This window comes from Phoenix dactylifera, chromosome 17, assembly GCF_051530095.1.
Source record: "Phoenix dactylifera cultivar Ajwa chromosome 17, Ajwa_hap1_PhDact_Kaust_v1.1, whole genome shotgun sequence".
In the NCBI taxonomy this organism is placed as follows: Eukaryota; Viridiplantae; Streptophyta; class Magnoliopsida; order Arecales; family Arecaceae; genus Phoenix; species Phoenix dactylifera.
Genome location: NC_143206.1, coordinates 20,080,485 through 20,097,586, shown reverse-complemented (window position 1 = coordinate 20,097,586; position 17,102 = coordinate 20,080,485). Strand labels below are relative to the sequence as shown.

The window sequence follows — 17,102 nt, the reverse complement described above, 5'->3', positions numbered from 1 at the left end:
ATGGAGTTGAAGCTTTTGTTTGAAATATTCTCGACATTGTATATGTCAGGATCGGTGGTAAGATGGTTACGGCTTAGATTGCACACACACACGAATTCTGGGAGTTGCTCTTGATGGACTGATTTTGATAGTATTATTGATCTCTTGCAAGTACTTTGTTTGATATACTTGAATATTATTGCTTAGCTCATGCAAAAGCTGTCTACACTGGATTGGATATAGTCCATTCTTTTTCTTCGCTTAAATTGCTAGGAACTAGCAATAAGCTGGTTGGGAGGTGTGATAGGTGCATGAAAATGTACCTTTTAATACTACCAATTTAGGCTAAATTTTTAAGACTTAAGCATGATTTGGGTATTTTTATGATACTTTTCTAATATGAGCTTTACTTCACAAAGTGTCCAAGTCTTAATTGATTTCGGTGATTTTATTGTAGAAATGGAGTTAAGGAGATTGAATATCCCATTGCAGTCCGAATGAAATAAAACTTGGTGAAAATGAAGTAGACATGTTGAGGTTTCATTTGCATCAAGAATCAGATCAATTGGAGCTCCAGAGAGAAAGTTATGAGGTTGCAAAGTTAGGTTTCCCTAAACCGTCAACCTGGGCCCTGATAGATCAGACCTTTGTATAGTATTTTAATGATTTCAGGAGCTACAGAAGTTCAATTGAGCTGATTCAAATTTTGTTGGAAACTAGACTTCCAAAGCTTTCTAATGAATATAAGAACAGAAAATTTGAAGATCAGATACGATCTGGAGAGCCTCCCGAACTTCATGCTGACGTTGGTGCTCGAGGGTAAAGTCGGAAAAACGCATGCAAACGTGTCTAAGTCATGTTTCCTAGGATTTTTAGCCCCAAAATCATATATATACTTGGAGGAGCTCGCCGTTCTGAGGGAGAAAAGGCTGCATTACGAAGAAATCATCAAGAGGAGCCAAAAATTCATGGAGAGCTAATTCTTTGGTGAAGCTAGGGAAGAACTCGCTTGGATGATGGTAATTTCATTTATATTTGATCTATGTAATAGATTCTCATGTTGATACAATTCTTGTTTATCATCTTCATCAATAGATCTTTTCTTGTGTTGGGATCATCTTGAACTGATTTTTTTCATAGATTCAGCCATGTCTTTTTCTATAGAATTGTTGAGGTGCTTGATTATATCTAGATTTGATTGTTTATCTAGTTAGTGTGATTTTTTGCTGAAATATTACCATTGGGTATGTTTTTATCTTTGAATCTGAGTCTAATAGGATAACAATTCTTGGTTTTAAAAGTGGAGAATGATTTTCTATAATTACCACTAAATATTTTGATTGTAATGCTATATCTTCCGATTAGAGAATCTGGTGCTATGATCTCTAATTGAGTTATCCAATGGATCAAATATGAATGAAATTACCCGATTCAAGTGAGAAATTTCTGATGCTTTGCTGCCATTAATTCTGGTCATATCTTTTTACTACTACAATCTAATTGTCAATTTATTTTTAAACATTCACATGACATTTTACTGCTTTGATATTTCTCCTTAGTTTTGTAGTTTCTTTTAGTGTTTCTACCTTCTCCCTGTGGAATCGACATCCCAATGTATACTGCAATAGCCGCGTTATTCTTTGGGCGTAATCAGGAGCTTCATCAGGGATGTCCTTTGTCTCCATACCTGTTCATCATCTATTCTGATGCACTATCCCGTGCTTTACATGTAGCATCCGAGAACCGGAAGTTGGCTGCTTACAGTCCAGCCCCGGGTGCTCGCCCCATTTCTCACTTACTTTTTGCAGATGATTGCCTGCTACTGGCCAGGGCGAGGGTGAGTGACGCACGAGCCCTCCAGAGGGTATTGATGGAGTATTGTACAGCGTCCGGGCAGAGAATCAATCGCCAGAAGTCATCCATACACTTCAGTCCGAGCATGGAGCGGAGGGTCAGATGGGAGATCAGGGCGATATTGGAGATGTGGGAGCAGGAAGGGGCACTGGACTACCTGGGAGTCCCCATCACAGGGAGGAGGCTGCGGATGGCGGAGTGCTTCACTTTGGTGCAGAGGGTGCAGAGCAGGCTCAAGGGTTGGAGAGCCTCGTCACTCTCTATGATGGGCAGGTTGACGCTGGTCAGGTCCGTTCTCTGTTCTATGCATGTTTACATTATGGCCCATACTATTGTGCCGAAGACGGTGCTGGTGGGGATAGAGCGGCTTATGCGCAGTTTCCTATGGGGCTCCTCTGGAAGGGGCCATAGGGTACATTTGGTGGCCTGGAAGAGAGTTTGCCTGCCTCTGAGTGAGGGTGGTTTGGGGGTGCAGTCACTACTGGCGAGGCATGAGGCACTCCTGGTGCGACGAGCAGTGCAGATTGTTCTGGAGCCACATGGATTTTGGAGTCAGGTCATGGTAGCGAGATATGGTTGGGCAGGCTCAGCCGGCCAGGTGGTGGGCAGCCGGAGGACATCTTTCATGTGGCGGGAGGTTGGGAGGTATATGCCTATGGCTCTGGCACATACTAGGTGATTGATTGGTGACGGACGGAGCATTAATGTGATGGAGGACCCTTGGGTGGATGCACTTCCGCTGAGGCTGTGGCCGACGATGATCAGCAATGAGGGGACTGCTGGGCTCTGAGTGCATGACCTCCTCATGCATGGGGAGGCAGAGTGGGATGACGACAGGCTGGGTCAGTTATTCGGAGAGCACTTAGCAGAGCGGGTGCGGGCTCTCCCCGTCCCGAGATCAGTAGGTCCAGATGTTAGGGTATGGAGCACCACTTGTAGAGCCAAAGTCAAGGTTGGTGATGTTTATCGGGTTATTCAGCAGGAGTCGGAGCTGGGTAGGGACTGTGGCTGGGTATGGAGGTTTGGGCTACACTAGAGGGTTGCATTATTCCTCTGGAAGGTAGCCTGGGACTGTCTGCCGACGAGCTTGGCGCTGAGCCGACGTGGAGTTAGCATTCCTCCTTTGTGCCAGTATTGTGAGGTAGACGAGTCAGTGGACCATGCACTATTCTAGTGTGTCTGGACGAGGGGGGCTTGGAGGTTGTCCGGGATTCCAGAGGTAGCTTGGAGCCGGAGGGATTATTTTCTAGAGGAGATCCGGCGTTGGTCCAGTTCCCCCCAGATAAGTTCTGTGGCTATTAGGGCGTTATGCATAGCTTACCAGGTATGGATAGCCAGGAATGCTCGAGTTTTCGGCGAGCCTAGCCTGTCCCCACGGTTCGTGATGGAGCGAGCTCGGGCACAGGCAGCAGAGTTCCTTCATGCAGATTCGGATCATAGACTTTTGACAGCTCGGGACACCTGGGCCCCTATACTGCTTCGACAGCCTCTTATACGGTGTTTTTCACCTGGGAGCCCCCACCCTCAAGCTTCCTCAAGGTCAATTTTGATGACTCAGTCCTGAACGGAGGCAGGAGGGGAGGAGCAGGTTTTGTTATCAGGGGTCCGAGCTCCAGCATGGTGGCAGCAGGGGGTTGTCAGATCTTTGACACCTCTGTCCCAGGGGCAGAGCTGCGGGCAGCTTGGATGGGTTTACGGTATGCACGACATGTACTTCAGGCGAGCTCCATCCTCCTGGAGGGTGACTCGGCCATAATGATCAGCTGGATCCGGAGGGGCCCTCATAGCGATGAAGGGGTTCATCCTTTGCTCCGTGATATATGGTTGATGGTGAGGGGGGTTTACTTTTTAGGATCTGCATGTATATCGTGAGGCAAACAGGACGGCGGACTGGGTGGCGGCGTATGTTGCGAGCCACTCAGGAGGCACCCTATGGGTTGGTGAGGATGACTTGCCCGGTGCATTTCGGAACCTTTTATTTGCAGATTCTGGTGGATGTATTCATATCCGTATAGTATGAAATGCCTGTTTTTAGTGCAAAAAAAAAAAAACCTCAACACATATATATATATATATATATATATATATATATATATATGCATTTAGGCAAGAGAATTTATCAAAGAGCAGCGGAAAATCATTATGGTAGACCGGTTGTTGAAGCACCTGTTGCATTTATTTGTTACTCCTAATGGAAAATAAGCAAGCCAAATAATTGATATCCCATCAGCATCAGGTCCATGTCATTTTAAGAATACTGTTATCATACTTGCAATTGAAGCAACAAGCTCCATAAAATTTTGAAATTTAAACTACCGCATCACGGGGACTGCACCGCCGGTTAAGCTAATAGGGGTCTCGGATCTATGTTGGTGGTTGTTAAAAGAATAGGGATCGGGTGACGAGCGATCCTGTACATCTTCTGACATACCGAAAAGTGCTCAACTACTTGCTCTCTTTTGCCAAATCACCGACAACTTTTGCTGTCCAAACTTATGACGTTACCGATCAAGTCAACCCGTTATGGCAAGTGCAAGGGGCATCTGAATTACGGATTCCGATGGCCTGGCCCCTCTATTATATGTATCCGTTAACCTATTTGTCGCCATCGTCATTAGTACCGGCTTAAACTGTTGGGGATACCTATTAGTTAACGGATACATTAATGAAGTTAGTTGCGGAGACCGGGACCTTGGCCTGCTGGATCACAAGGCCCGGCACAGTCCAGATTAATAAGACCCTAGAGCGCGGAAGTCCTCCGATACATCGCAGAGCGATGACATGTCGACCCCGCCGTTCACGCACGCATCTATTGATCACGTCTCAGACGCTATGACAAGGAATGACGTGTGATGATGAATGACGTGTGTGACGCCACAATAAAAAGTCCAGGACAGCCTGACTGGAATCGAATGGATAGGATTGCCCTCAAACCTGTGATCCTTGTTATCTTCCCTATCCGCTTCGAGTCGTTCCCAGTTCCCAGCTGCTGAGCTGAAGCCTCTTTCTTCTCCGGAAGTGCCGTGATTTTCTTCTCCAGCAAATCCTGCAGCACTTGCTCAATCTTAAACACAAAGTACTAGCATAATTCTTTTCTCTTATTTTACTCTTTTTTAAAATATTTTAACATAGTATTAGGGCAACCGATCACTTGATCTGCCGTCAACATCTTTTAAGCCTTTGCTATGGCCATCGTTGCCGCGTCTTATTACTAATTTATCGATCTCTGTTTTTTCGTGAATCAACACATTAAAATCCTCTATTTTCTGGTAGATTCGCGAATCCTTTGTTTCCTTACATATCCTCTATTTACTAGTAAATCAAAATTCAAAAAATCTCATATTCTGTAGTAGATCTGTATATCCTCTATTTTCAGTAAATTAGGTTACAAAGAACCTTTATTTTCTAATGAATCCACAGTTTCTCTCTACTAGTTTTTTTCTCAACTTCAGATCTTCAGTCGTCTCTCTTCGCCATTGCTTGGCCTCTTTCTCTTCATCTTCGATTTTATTTGCTTCCTCCAGCTCCTTCCCCATCTAGTTCAAGGTCTCTTGCTTTTCTTTTATAGTGCCTCCATCTATGAGGATCGTTGCTTTCGGTTGCCTTCTTACTAAGCTCTATCCTTGTTGCAATTGTCATCTTCTATATGTTTTCTTGATGCCACATCATCAGATAAGTCAATCAGCCATATCGGCAGATACGTCAATTTGCTACATCAATTAGACACACCAATTTGTTATTTTTGTAGTAATATCAGTAAATGCATTAGTCTGCCATGTAACTTAGCTACGTAAGCATTGGCAAACACATCAGTTTATTATATTAGCTTCCTGATCTGCCACATTAGTTTGATAAATCAGTCCATCATATCGGGTTCTGAGTGTTATTATGTCAACTCCTAATATGTTGCATCAGCTTTTGAGCTACTATAACTGCTTGTATTTTGTCACACCAAGCTCTATGCTGCCATATCAGCTTTTGATCTATCACTACATTAGTCTTTCCTAGTCTATTATGTCAACTTTTGAGCTGCTATTTTAGCTCTTGATCTAGTACATCAATTTTTAAGCACATTCGTGATCTAGTTTTCAAACTCAATTTGGCGCCTATGATACAATCTTGAGTTTAAGAAAGAATGTTAGCATAATTTTAAAAATCACATAACCATCTGTATCAACCTATAATATTTTTTTTTTACTAGTATGATTGTATATCGGGCAATATTATTTTTTTATTAGCATTATCTTGATAGAATAATTTTAAGGATATAACAACTTATATCAGCAACACGACGGAAATCTTGAGATCGACGAGATCTAAGAAATTTACAAAACCACTGGTGCATGTCCACCAGCGCTGGAGGATTCTCATTTTATTATTGTAGAAGAAATATTTTTCCCCTTTAAACGCCAGCGGAAGCGTTTCAAAAATATGATAAAAAATTATCAAAGTCAGCTGCTCCGGAATCAGCAGCAGCGGAGGTTCTCTTACCAAGAGTGCAGTAGAGTATCAAAGTTTTCCATCCACATATATCCGTGTGTGTGTATATATATATATATATATATCTTATCACTGTTGTACTGTTGTACCGTTGTATGATTCATAGTTCTCCTACAGGTAATACCGACACGGTTAGAAAAAATCAATGCAACTTGAAGCTTATTTAAATAATTAAGTTAAAAAATTATAAAATTTATAAATTAAGCCAGTACAATAGTAAAATAATAAAATTATAGATAAAAAAATTATATTCACCAATATTCAGAAGTAACTTTAGAGTACACGAATCTGAATTTATAAAAAAAAAAAAACTGCTGGTTGTACCAGCTTATTAATTTATAAATTATATAAGATTTTCAGCTTATTCATCTAAATAGATTTTTAGGAGGATAATTTATAAAAAAAAATAATGCGGCTGTATTCAAAAAGCTGTTTAGGTTGGAGATTCTACCGTATGTGTACATTTCCAGCATTGCGTTTAGGAGCGCCCACAGAATTAGGCTTTCGCTCCTTCCCCGGTATCAAAAGCGGACCGCAAGGTGCGGTGTGGTGTCAACCGGACTCGGGAGGAGCCCCGCTGTTGCGGTACTGCTGTCATTTTCGATTAATTTAAAATTAATTGCAACAGCCGTAATTTCCCGGACTCATCTGACATTCTGACGTGCCCGGCTATCCTGTAGCGCGGGTCCATCGATTGGTTCGGTTTCCTTTCGGAGCGCTCTAAAGAAAGAAAAAAGAAATTATTACCTTAAAATACATCACATCATTAGCAACGATATATCATGCAAGCGGGCATGAGAGGACGAGCCTCACCGGTCACCCCATCGGCCTCCCTACTATGATAACAACAAATAAGCAAACGAATGACCTCTTATTTCTCTCTTGCTCTCTTCCTAAACCAAAAAAAAAAAAAAAAAAAACATATTGGGCATCGAAGGAAAAATATAGGACAAATTTTCTATTTTGTTATTTTTTTTCTTTTGGTACTCATCTTAAAAAAAAATCTAAAAATCAAAATTTCGTCATAATAGAGTCGTTAATTTTATAATTAATTTTTTTAAAAAAAGTGTGCATCCTTTTGCTATATTACTTTTTTAAATACGTATTTTATCGATACATACTATATAGCCAAATAATATACATCAAGCAAATTAATCATCTAATAACCTAATACACGTCTCTAAGTAAATTGATATATTGTTTTTAGAAAATGATGTTGACCACTATATGGTGCACGGCCATATGATACATATTCAGCAAATTAGTTATCTAGCAAAATCATATATACCTCCAAAAAAATTAATGTATGATTTTCAGAATATCATGTTCACCAATACATATTATATGATCAGATAATACATAGTCATTGACTTCATGATACATACTGCAAACTTTTTTCATACATGCCTAATAGTGATCCAATATAAATATTCAGATAAAATTGATAGACAGTTTTTAAAATATAATATTTACCAGTACATATTACTTGGCCAACACATCATCTAGTAAGTTAATATATATTTTTAGATTAATCGATATACAGTTTCTAGAATATGATATATATCAGTACCAGTGTATAGTTTTCTAGTTTTATTTTTTTTAAAAAAATTATATATATATATATATATATATATATGATTTTTCAGATTTTATACTAGGTGTAAATTTTTTTTAAAAAACGTAAAATTTGGAGGAGAAAAAAAAACTCGGAAAGAAAAAGATTTTATAAATGAGAAAGATGGCTCGATAAGAAAACGTTTTGGAGGGAGTCCATAAAAAAAAAAAATATAGTATATATATACATATATGCATATATGCATATATGCATATATATATATATATATATATATATGTATGTATGTATGTATGTATGTATGTATGTATGTATGTATGTATGTATGTATGTATGTATGTATGTATGTATGTATGTATGTATGTATGTATTTGTTTAGTAAAAAGAATTCTTACTGTCGGATTTTTTCTCAAGACCGCCACTGGCGTTGCAAAATAGGAAGTCCGGCCCTATGCTTGCTCCTCCGGTAGCCGCTCCATATGCTTTTTGTTCCTCCCTAGCCCACTGATGAGTCAGTGGAAAGGGTAAAGGGCCACTAAAATTGGGGCTGATGCCTTTTCTGTTCCGAGAAGACCTGCTGCGGCACTTGATGGACGTCTCCAATTCGATCCCATCCTTGGCGGAGTCTCCGGATCTCGTCCGACGACCATTGGCGCCGGCTCTGGTATCGGCCCCGCCGGCCGTCTAGAAGCTTCCTGTTCTTCTTGATCTGGAGTAGCCGCCCGAGTCAATAGTCATTCCTCTTTCTCCATCTCTCCTTTTCGTCCTTTGTTTAGCCTTATTACTTTTTCTCTGCTCCACTCGGTGCCGATTTCGGCATGGCGGTTTTATACTCGGATCTGGCTCTCTCTCTCTCCTTCCCTCTCTCTCTCTCTCCTTCCCTCTCTCTCTCCGTAGCTGTTGCCAGATCTTGTGCAAGTTCTTTCTTCCTGGGATCTCTATTCTAGAGCTCTGCTAGGGCAGCTCTTCCTTCAAAAGAAAACCCTCGCAGCTCAACCCTGCTCTGCTCTGCTGGTAGAGCGAGTCGAAGAAGCCGTCGCCTCTCCGAGATCGCATCGGTGATGGAGCAGCGGCGCATGAATCGGGTCATGAGCTTCGGGATATCGGACGTGGCGCTGGAGTGCGTGATGGGGTACATCGACGACCCCCGCGACCGGGAGGCCGTCTCCCTGGTGTGCAAGAAGTGGTACCACATCGACGCCATCAGCCGCAAGCACATCACCATCGCCATCTGCTACTCCACCAGCCCCGGCCGGCTCCGGCGGCGCTTCCCCCGCCTCGAGTCCCTCAAGATCAAGGGCAAGCCCCGGGCGGCCATGTTCAATCTCACACCCGAAGACTGGGGCGGCTACGCCGGCCCCTGGGTCGGCGAGATCGCCGACACTTTCAACTGCCTTAAGGCCCTCCACTTCCGCCGGATGATCGTGAAAGACGCCGATATCGGTGTCCTGGTCAAGGCCAGGGGCCACATGCTCCAGGCGCTCAAGCTCGATAAGTGCTCGGGGTTCTCCACCGATGGCCTCTTGCTTGTTGCCCGCTCTTGCAGGTACTCCTGCTTCCGCTTCATCATCAGATTTCCCTTCACCGATTACGTTTTTTTGCCCCCTAGTATTTTCTTGATCTTCTTTTGTTGATAAATTATATGTTTCTTTGCAGGTACTCATTTGAGTCGATTGGATTTTTTTTTCCGCTATTACCTGTTATCTGGTGGTGGTATCTTGAATTGTTTAAATTTATTGTGCTCGTTTCTTGTCTCTGTACATTGTCCACTGAATGATGTAGCCATATGTGATGCTAGAGCACGTATATAGTCTATTTGCTCTTGCGCTTAATTTCCTGCTTCTAATATATTTTCACGTCTTTTGCGACAGAAGGCTGCATATATGCTCACTCGATTGTTATAGGTATCTGGCAATTGGGATTGGGGCTTTTAAGATAGGACTCTTGAGATCTTAGATCAATCATTTTGTCTTTTTAAAAATTTTGTTCTTGAGTTCACCAGGGACTCCAGAGCTTATCATAATTCTGGTCTACATAATGTTGTCATTTTGCTCTGATGCTTTTCTGGTTTTCTTTCTTACACTTTCGATAAATTAATCTATGCTTTCTTAGCCTATCATGATCTTATATATTATTCGAATTTCTGGCATTCTGCTGTTGTGTAAAATAAATATGGTTATCTAAAGAGAGATTTTATCATGGTCAAAGCTGCCTATAAACATGCCTAATCAATCTTACTTGTATTGCCTTTCGATGTCCAAGGTGGTACTTTATATTGTACCGAATACATGGTAATAGTTTTTATATAACCTTTTTTCTTAGTTTGTGCATATGCCCATTACTTTTTATTAGTTTGTCCCATGCTAAGACATCTCCATCATGCTCTTGGACACCTCAAATCATGATAAATATACTATTGACGTTGTAATATGCCTTTTTTGACATTGATTGAGATGCTTGTTTATCCAGGGTTGTATTCACTTGATTAATGCTCTCCACCTTCAATCCTTCGATTATTATTAATTTCACCAAGTGTGATAATGGTGGCATATTGCTTAGCCTGTTATATCTGTTTCCTGAATATAAGCTGCTTATATGGGAAGGTGGACTTCATTCTTGAATTCCACAATGTCTTTATCGGCAAATTTATTCTTTTGTAATAGTTCTCTTAGATTTAAGCAGCCTTTTTTTTTTAAGGTTCTTCGTAGCCATGAGAGGACAGTCATAAACTTATATGTAGCTTAATATTGAAGGAAAAGCCTTATTACACTTACCAGGCATTCATGCTTACAGATTATGTTCAGAATGAGTAGAGGGTACATTAGCCTAGGTAGTCAAGGTTATAGAAACCATACTAAAAACTTCAAGGTGAAGAGTAGTTTCTTCAGGTAGAATTGTAAGGTAGCATCACATGAAAATGTTTAGTACTTTACTCTTTTATTCTTGAGCTCACCATGGACTCTAGACCATGATTATAGAGCTGTGGTGGTGTAGTTTATGTTGCTGGGCCAAAATTGCTGCCTTCGTTCTCTGATGCTATTCTATGTTCTTCTGCCTCAGTATACAATTTATGTGCCTTCAGCTTTTTTTCACAAGAGTAAAATTTGCAGCACTTGTTTATTATGAATATGATTCCCTGTGGAGGGAGTAAATCTTGGTAAAGGCAGCCTATAGATATGGCTAATCTCTTATATAATAATTTCTGAGGTTTATATTTAAAAATTATGTTGTTCGAAAGACTGACTGGATTGGGTAGTTTGATCTAGACTACTCTGAGTCAAGTGTGTTCTGGCAGTGAATTCTAGCTGATTGACATTTTCTTGGCCAAGACTAGATGGAGCTTTTCAGTCCCTCTGGATATAACAGAAATTAATAGAATTGCTATGGTGGCTTCTGGTGGCTTTTAATGCTGTTTGCATTTTATATAGCTTCGTGATCCAATTGGTTGTGTATTATGAAATTTTCAATATGCTGCTGGAGATGAAACTCGGTGATGCAATAGCAATCAATATTGCCAAGCTTTGCTATAATTTTATCTGAGTCAAGCTACATTATGCAATGGCTGAAGAAAGTGGTCATTTGATTCAAATTGCTAAGACTTATAGAGCAAGTGAATCTGATGATCAAGTTGACTCTGCTCCTGCCAAGTAACTTCTTTTTTTTTTCCTTTCCTTGAAGCTACCATGTGAAGGACGTTCACTTTTATTCTTAATAGGTGTATTTTCACATGCATCATTTTGTTTCAGAAGCACCTATTACATCTTACTCTTTCCGAATGCTTTTGGTTGCAATGCGGACATCTTTCTTATATTCAGAACTTGCAAAAGACCTCTTCAAGTTGCTTCAAGGGAATGAAATAGTTGCATGACACAATTGAAGAACCCTTGAGAAGCTTCAACTATGTGGCCTATTAAGGTTTTAAACAACTGCATCTTGTTCTGTTAAGGGCCTTTTACAGTTTACAGGCTGCCATAATACTGAGGATTTGGAAAAGATGTTATTTAGCCTTGTCCCTTTTAGGGGAGTTGATGTTTTCTCTTATATATTCCTATTACTTGGTGTGCTGTGCTGATTTGAGAGATGATAGTTGATGCATCCTGCTCCAGGGTGGTGGGAGTGGGTGTGGTATGCTGATGAACATGGCCTTGAATCATGATGAATGATCTATGTTTGACACTGATAGAGTTTTTTTTTGTTTTTTTTAATTTTATTTCTCCTCTCGGGTTATACTGGCATGAGTTACTGTTATTTTTTTTTCCTTGTCTAACTGTGCTTGTCACTAAATTCAATCAGTGTAAGAATAGTGAGTAGTTTGGCCTGTTAAATTAATTATTTCCTGGAGCATGTGAAAAGCAGATTTAATGAAGAGTTCCATTCATAGAAATCTGCAAGATCTGTTCTGCCCTTTATAGCAAATTATTGATTCTTCTTTTTATTCAGTAGCTCTCTCAGCCATAGACAGCCTTTTTTAGTTCTTAGTCATGATTTTTCAATTCTCAGTTATATGCTTAATGAGAAAAACATTAAGCCTTAACTATGAAGCGCGAGAGAAAAGAAAATATTGTGGCGGAATTGGTGGGTTGCATGTTTCATACTTTATCAGATAGAACAGATTTCAGTTAAGGTCTAATAGGTTATGCTATTTGTAGGTCTGCAACTTTAACAAGAACATGCATCCCCAACCCTCTGATCACAGCTGATTTATCTTCCTGCTCCTCCATCGAAAACATCCCCTTTTAGCTTTCGGCTTATTCTGTTGGTGTATTTAAGGATCTTTGAACACATTGTTAGATGGTAAAGTGAAGACCAACTGGGCTGTTATGTCTGTATACAATAGAGACTAGGTGGTCCTGATATGGAAGGGTTCCTTAGGAAACCTTGATGGGGAGTCTGAGAAATGACTTCTAATGTTCTTAGCTGTTGAATCTAGGGAAGGGTAAAAGGAAAAGGACTCAAAAAGCTGCACCAAATAAGACGTGAAATGCTTTATTGGTTTTAGTTATGTTTATGCAAACAGTTTATTGACCATTTAGGTAAAACTGTAAAAGCATGACAAAACTAACAAACATACCAAACCATGGGTTTCAGCAGTAATTGTGATTTTTGACCTATCTTTCTGGTTGTTAGTTGTTGTAAAACTATCAATCAAATGAAGGATACCTTTGGGCATGTTTCCTTAATTTACATGCGGGAGATCTGATCATTGCATGGTGTTTTTTATTGTGAATCTGTATCAGCATTGTGTAAAGTGTTCCATTGTGTTACATCTCTAGGAGATGTTTGATGATTGTCCAATGCTTGTTCTGTCATTATTCGTGCCATAACCTAGTAATGTTTATCATTGTCTGTCTGCAGATGCCTTAGAACCTTATTTTTGGAAGAAAGCTCTGTTACTGAGAATGATGGTGAATGGCTTCATGAGCTTGCTGTCAATAATTCCGTGCTTGAGACTTTGAATTTCTATATGACGGAGCTTAGAATCTCGCCGCAAGACCTTGAGCTACTAGCCAGGAACTGCCGGTCATTGATTTCTCTGAAGATCAGTGACTGTGATGTCTCTGATCTAGTTGGTTTTTTCCGCACAGCAACAGCACTTGAAGAATTCGGTGGGGGCTCATTTAATGATCAAGCTGGAGAAATCAACAGGTACGAGAGGGTTCGCTTTCCTCCCAGGCTATGCTGCTTGGGACTCCTTTATATGGGGATGAATGAAATGCACATAATATTTCCATTTGCCGCTTCACTCAAGAAGCTAGACCTGCAGTATACTTTCCTCAGCACTGAAGACCATTGTCAGCTGATTCAGCGGTGTCCCAATCTCGAAATTCTTGAGGTACGATATTTAATAACTTTCATTGTCATTTCATTCCACCTGTTTTAAATCTTGTTTCAAGTTGGATTCCATGTCTCTTGGTTGTTCTAAATTTGCTTAATAGGTGAGAAATGTGATTGGAGACCGAGGATTGGAAGTTGTTGCTCAGACATGCAAGAAACTACGCAGGCTCAGAATAGAGCGAGGGGATGATGAACAAGGCCTGGAGGATGAACATGGTAGAGTTTCACAGATAGGGCTGTCAACTCTAGCTCAGGGCTGCCTTGAACTGGAATACCTCGCGGTATATGTATCCGATATCACTAATGCAGCTCTGGAATCTATTGGCACTTTCAGTAAAAACCTCTCTGATTTTCGGCTTGTCCTGCTTGATAGAGAAGAAAGGATAACAGAGTTACCCCTTGACAATGGGGTTCGTGCTTTGTTGAGAGGTTGCACCAAGATTAGAAGGTTTGGTTTTTATCTGAGACCTGGAGGTCTTTCAGATATGGGTCTTGGTTACATTGGCCAGAACAGTAGTAATATCAGGTATATGCTCCTGGGTAATGTTGGGGAATCTGATCTTGGACTTCTGCAATTCTCAAGGGGTTGCCCAAACCTGCAGAAGCTGGAATTGAGGAGCTGTTGCTTTAGTGAGCGTGCCTTGGCCCTAGCAGTATTGCAGCTTCCTTCATTGAGATACTTATGGGTGCATGGATACAAGGCATCACCAACTGGCAGTGACCTTATGGACATGGCCCGCCCCTTCTGGAACATAGAATTCATCCCCCCTAGACAATGTATCGCTTCTCATGAATTTGAAGACAGGCGGGGTGGTGTAGAGAGTCCGGCTCAGATACTTGCATACTACTCCCTTTCTGGAAGGAGGACAGATTACCCAGAATCTGTGATTCCTTTGTATCCACCAGCATGACTGTACATATGTCCTCTTTTTTTTTAAGCACTTTTTTGCTGCATTCCCTTTTCTGCTGTAACTGCCGTAATATCTGAGTGATGAACGTGTCTATATGTCTTGTTTGTATCGTTTTGAAAATTTAAGCCGTGAGTTAATGAGTTGTGAACTACTTTCTGTAATCAAATGAATTTTAGTCAAAATCACAGTGCTGCCTTATGATGGCTTGGGAGTTATGCTCTACTCGGGGCGCACTGGGAGTCTCAGGGCATTGATTGGGCGCCCTGAACCTGACCTGGTCTCTGTTCCAAGCTTTATGATTTAAAGATCCTAGGAAGTCGAAACAGAACCACCTGTTCTAGTGGAGTTATTGTGTTTTACTTTGTTTCTCTTCGACCGATGATGATGGAAATATAGTTTTAATCAGAATATGAAGAGCAGCTTTAGCACTTCATCACAAAACGGCAGATCTAAGTCTTTGTTAGCAATGGTTTATCACAGAAAGCGATATTATTTACGTCAGAATTTAAGCATTATCAACAAATCGATTTGGGATAAAGATTTATTATCCGCAAAAAAAAAAGCCGATTTGTTATTAAGGAAAAAAGGACAGTAACAATAGAATTATCACCACCACCGCCACCAATAGCTCCTATTGTTGGTTTGCAATCCACGGATATTTCACGCTTAAGATTGGTATGATTCCAAAATGATCTATAGAAATTACTGACTGCGAGATAGTGTCTAAAAATAAATTAGTTGAGCAAAATTGGGAATTGGCTATGGAATCGTCTGTTTTAAAGTCAATTTATTTCTTGCTCAATGTGTTTTTTACTAAGGAAAAAAAAGAGATCAGCTTCAAATTACGTGTCATATGATTACTATTTTAATATATGGTGCATAAGACTTATATATATATATATATATATATATATACATATATATATACATATATATATATATATATATACATATATATATATATACATATATATATATACATATATACATATATATATATATATACATATATACATATATATATATATATATACATATATATATACATATATATATACATATATATATACATATATATATACATATATATATACATATACATATACATATATATATACATATACATATACATATATATATATATATACATATACATATACATATATATATATATATATATATATATATATATATATATATATATATATATATATATGCGGTTTTCTGACTGCAACTTTATATCTTATATATGAGCAGAAAAATAGCCTGCTTAGTATGTTGCAGATATATATACAAAAGAATTACCATTAAGCAGCTGCATATGCAGTTTACTTATTATTGTGTGGCCATATAAGTGACCCTTTTAGAATTATGGAAATATATATGGCCACTTATATGCATACTCTTATTGGTTTGCATGTGACTTTCAAGCCAAGCCAGTATATCAAAAATATAGATATGTTAATTATACAATAATTATTTCTATTAATAATCAAGTTTTGAGAAGTAAAAACTAATTACTAAACATTACTGCAATTCTTATGCATGTTATATTTTATTTACTATCAAATATTTAAAATGCTAATTACATATGCAATCTACATAATATATATGTGCCATGCAGTTTAGCAACTAACTGCATATTGTAGGCATCTTTTTTTGAAAACATTGTGATTTAAAACTCTATGAATTTATTAATAGCTGCAGGTGGATTCCCATAAACATTTTGAGAACCCCGCACATCATTCTAGAGGAAAATTCTTTGACGGTTGTGAGATGGCTCTCCAATTCATCAGAGTTTGCAGCTCATTTCCTCAAAGTAGTCCCACTACTCCCAGATGATTCCTCTGGAAGCTGGTTACCATCCACTAGAGGCAGCTGATTGCTATCCTACTCTCATTTGAGGAAACACATATTTATAGGAAAGCAAACAATATAATAACCTGATTGAGCCAGAATAAGCTTGATTACGATTTGATTAGGGGATTGAATTGGTCTAGCCAGCTTGAATTGACTTGGATTAGCTCTTGCGCATGTGTGGTGCATCGATAGCCTCTGCCCTTCTGCACCCCCCACCCCCCCAACATCAAAGGGCCACCCGGCGCAATGGGGACTCGCATCCTCAACTAGAAATGGAAGAACAAAAAACAAACAAAAGAAAAGAAAAATTTAGTAAGGCTTTCAAAGATTCTTACTAGCCCAATCTAATGAAGAATCGTAAGGACTCCTCACTAGCCAACAATCTAGTCGGAATTGATGTATCCCATACTAGCCCAAGTCGAAGATCCGAGATCTAAGACCGAATAGGCACAAGTGCCTCCCAAGCCTTGCAGCCGACTCTCTCTCTAAGAGAAGAACAATGATCAATTCCTAGATGCTTCACAAAAGGCCCTAACATATCTTTATATAGACCTAAGACTCCTAAGAAAGGAAAACAATCTCATGATTCA

General features: G+C 39.6%; 1 protein-coding gene across 1 annotated transcript; it reads left to right on the top strand.

Annotated features, from left to right (window-relative positions):
- Window positions 1-8,304: 8,304 nt before the first annotated feature.
- LOC103723578 (coronatine-insensitive protein homolog 1a-like) lies at window positions 8,305-14,834 on the top strand. Its single transcript, XM_008814534.6, has 3 exons — window positions 8,305-9,452; window positions 13,262-13,739; window positions 13,843-14,834. Exons 1-3 carry the CDS (start codon window positions 8,968-8,970, stop codon window positions 14,650-14,652), a joined length of 1,773 nt encoding a protein of 590 aa, XP_008812756.3. The 5' UTR covers window positions 8,305-8,967; the 3' UTR covers window positions 14,653-14,834.
- Window positions 14,835-17,102: the final 2,268 nt, after the last annotated feature.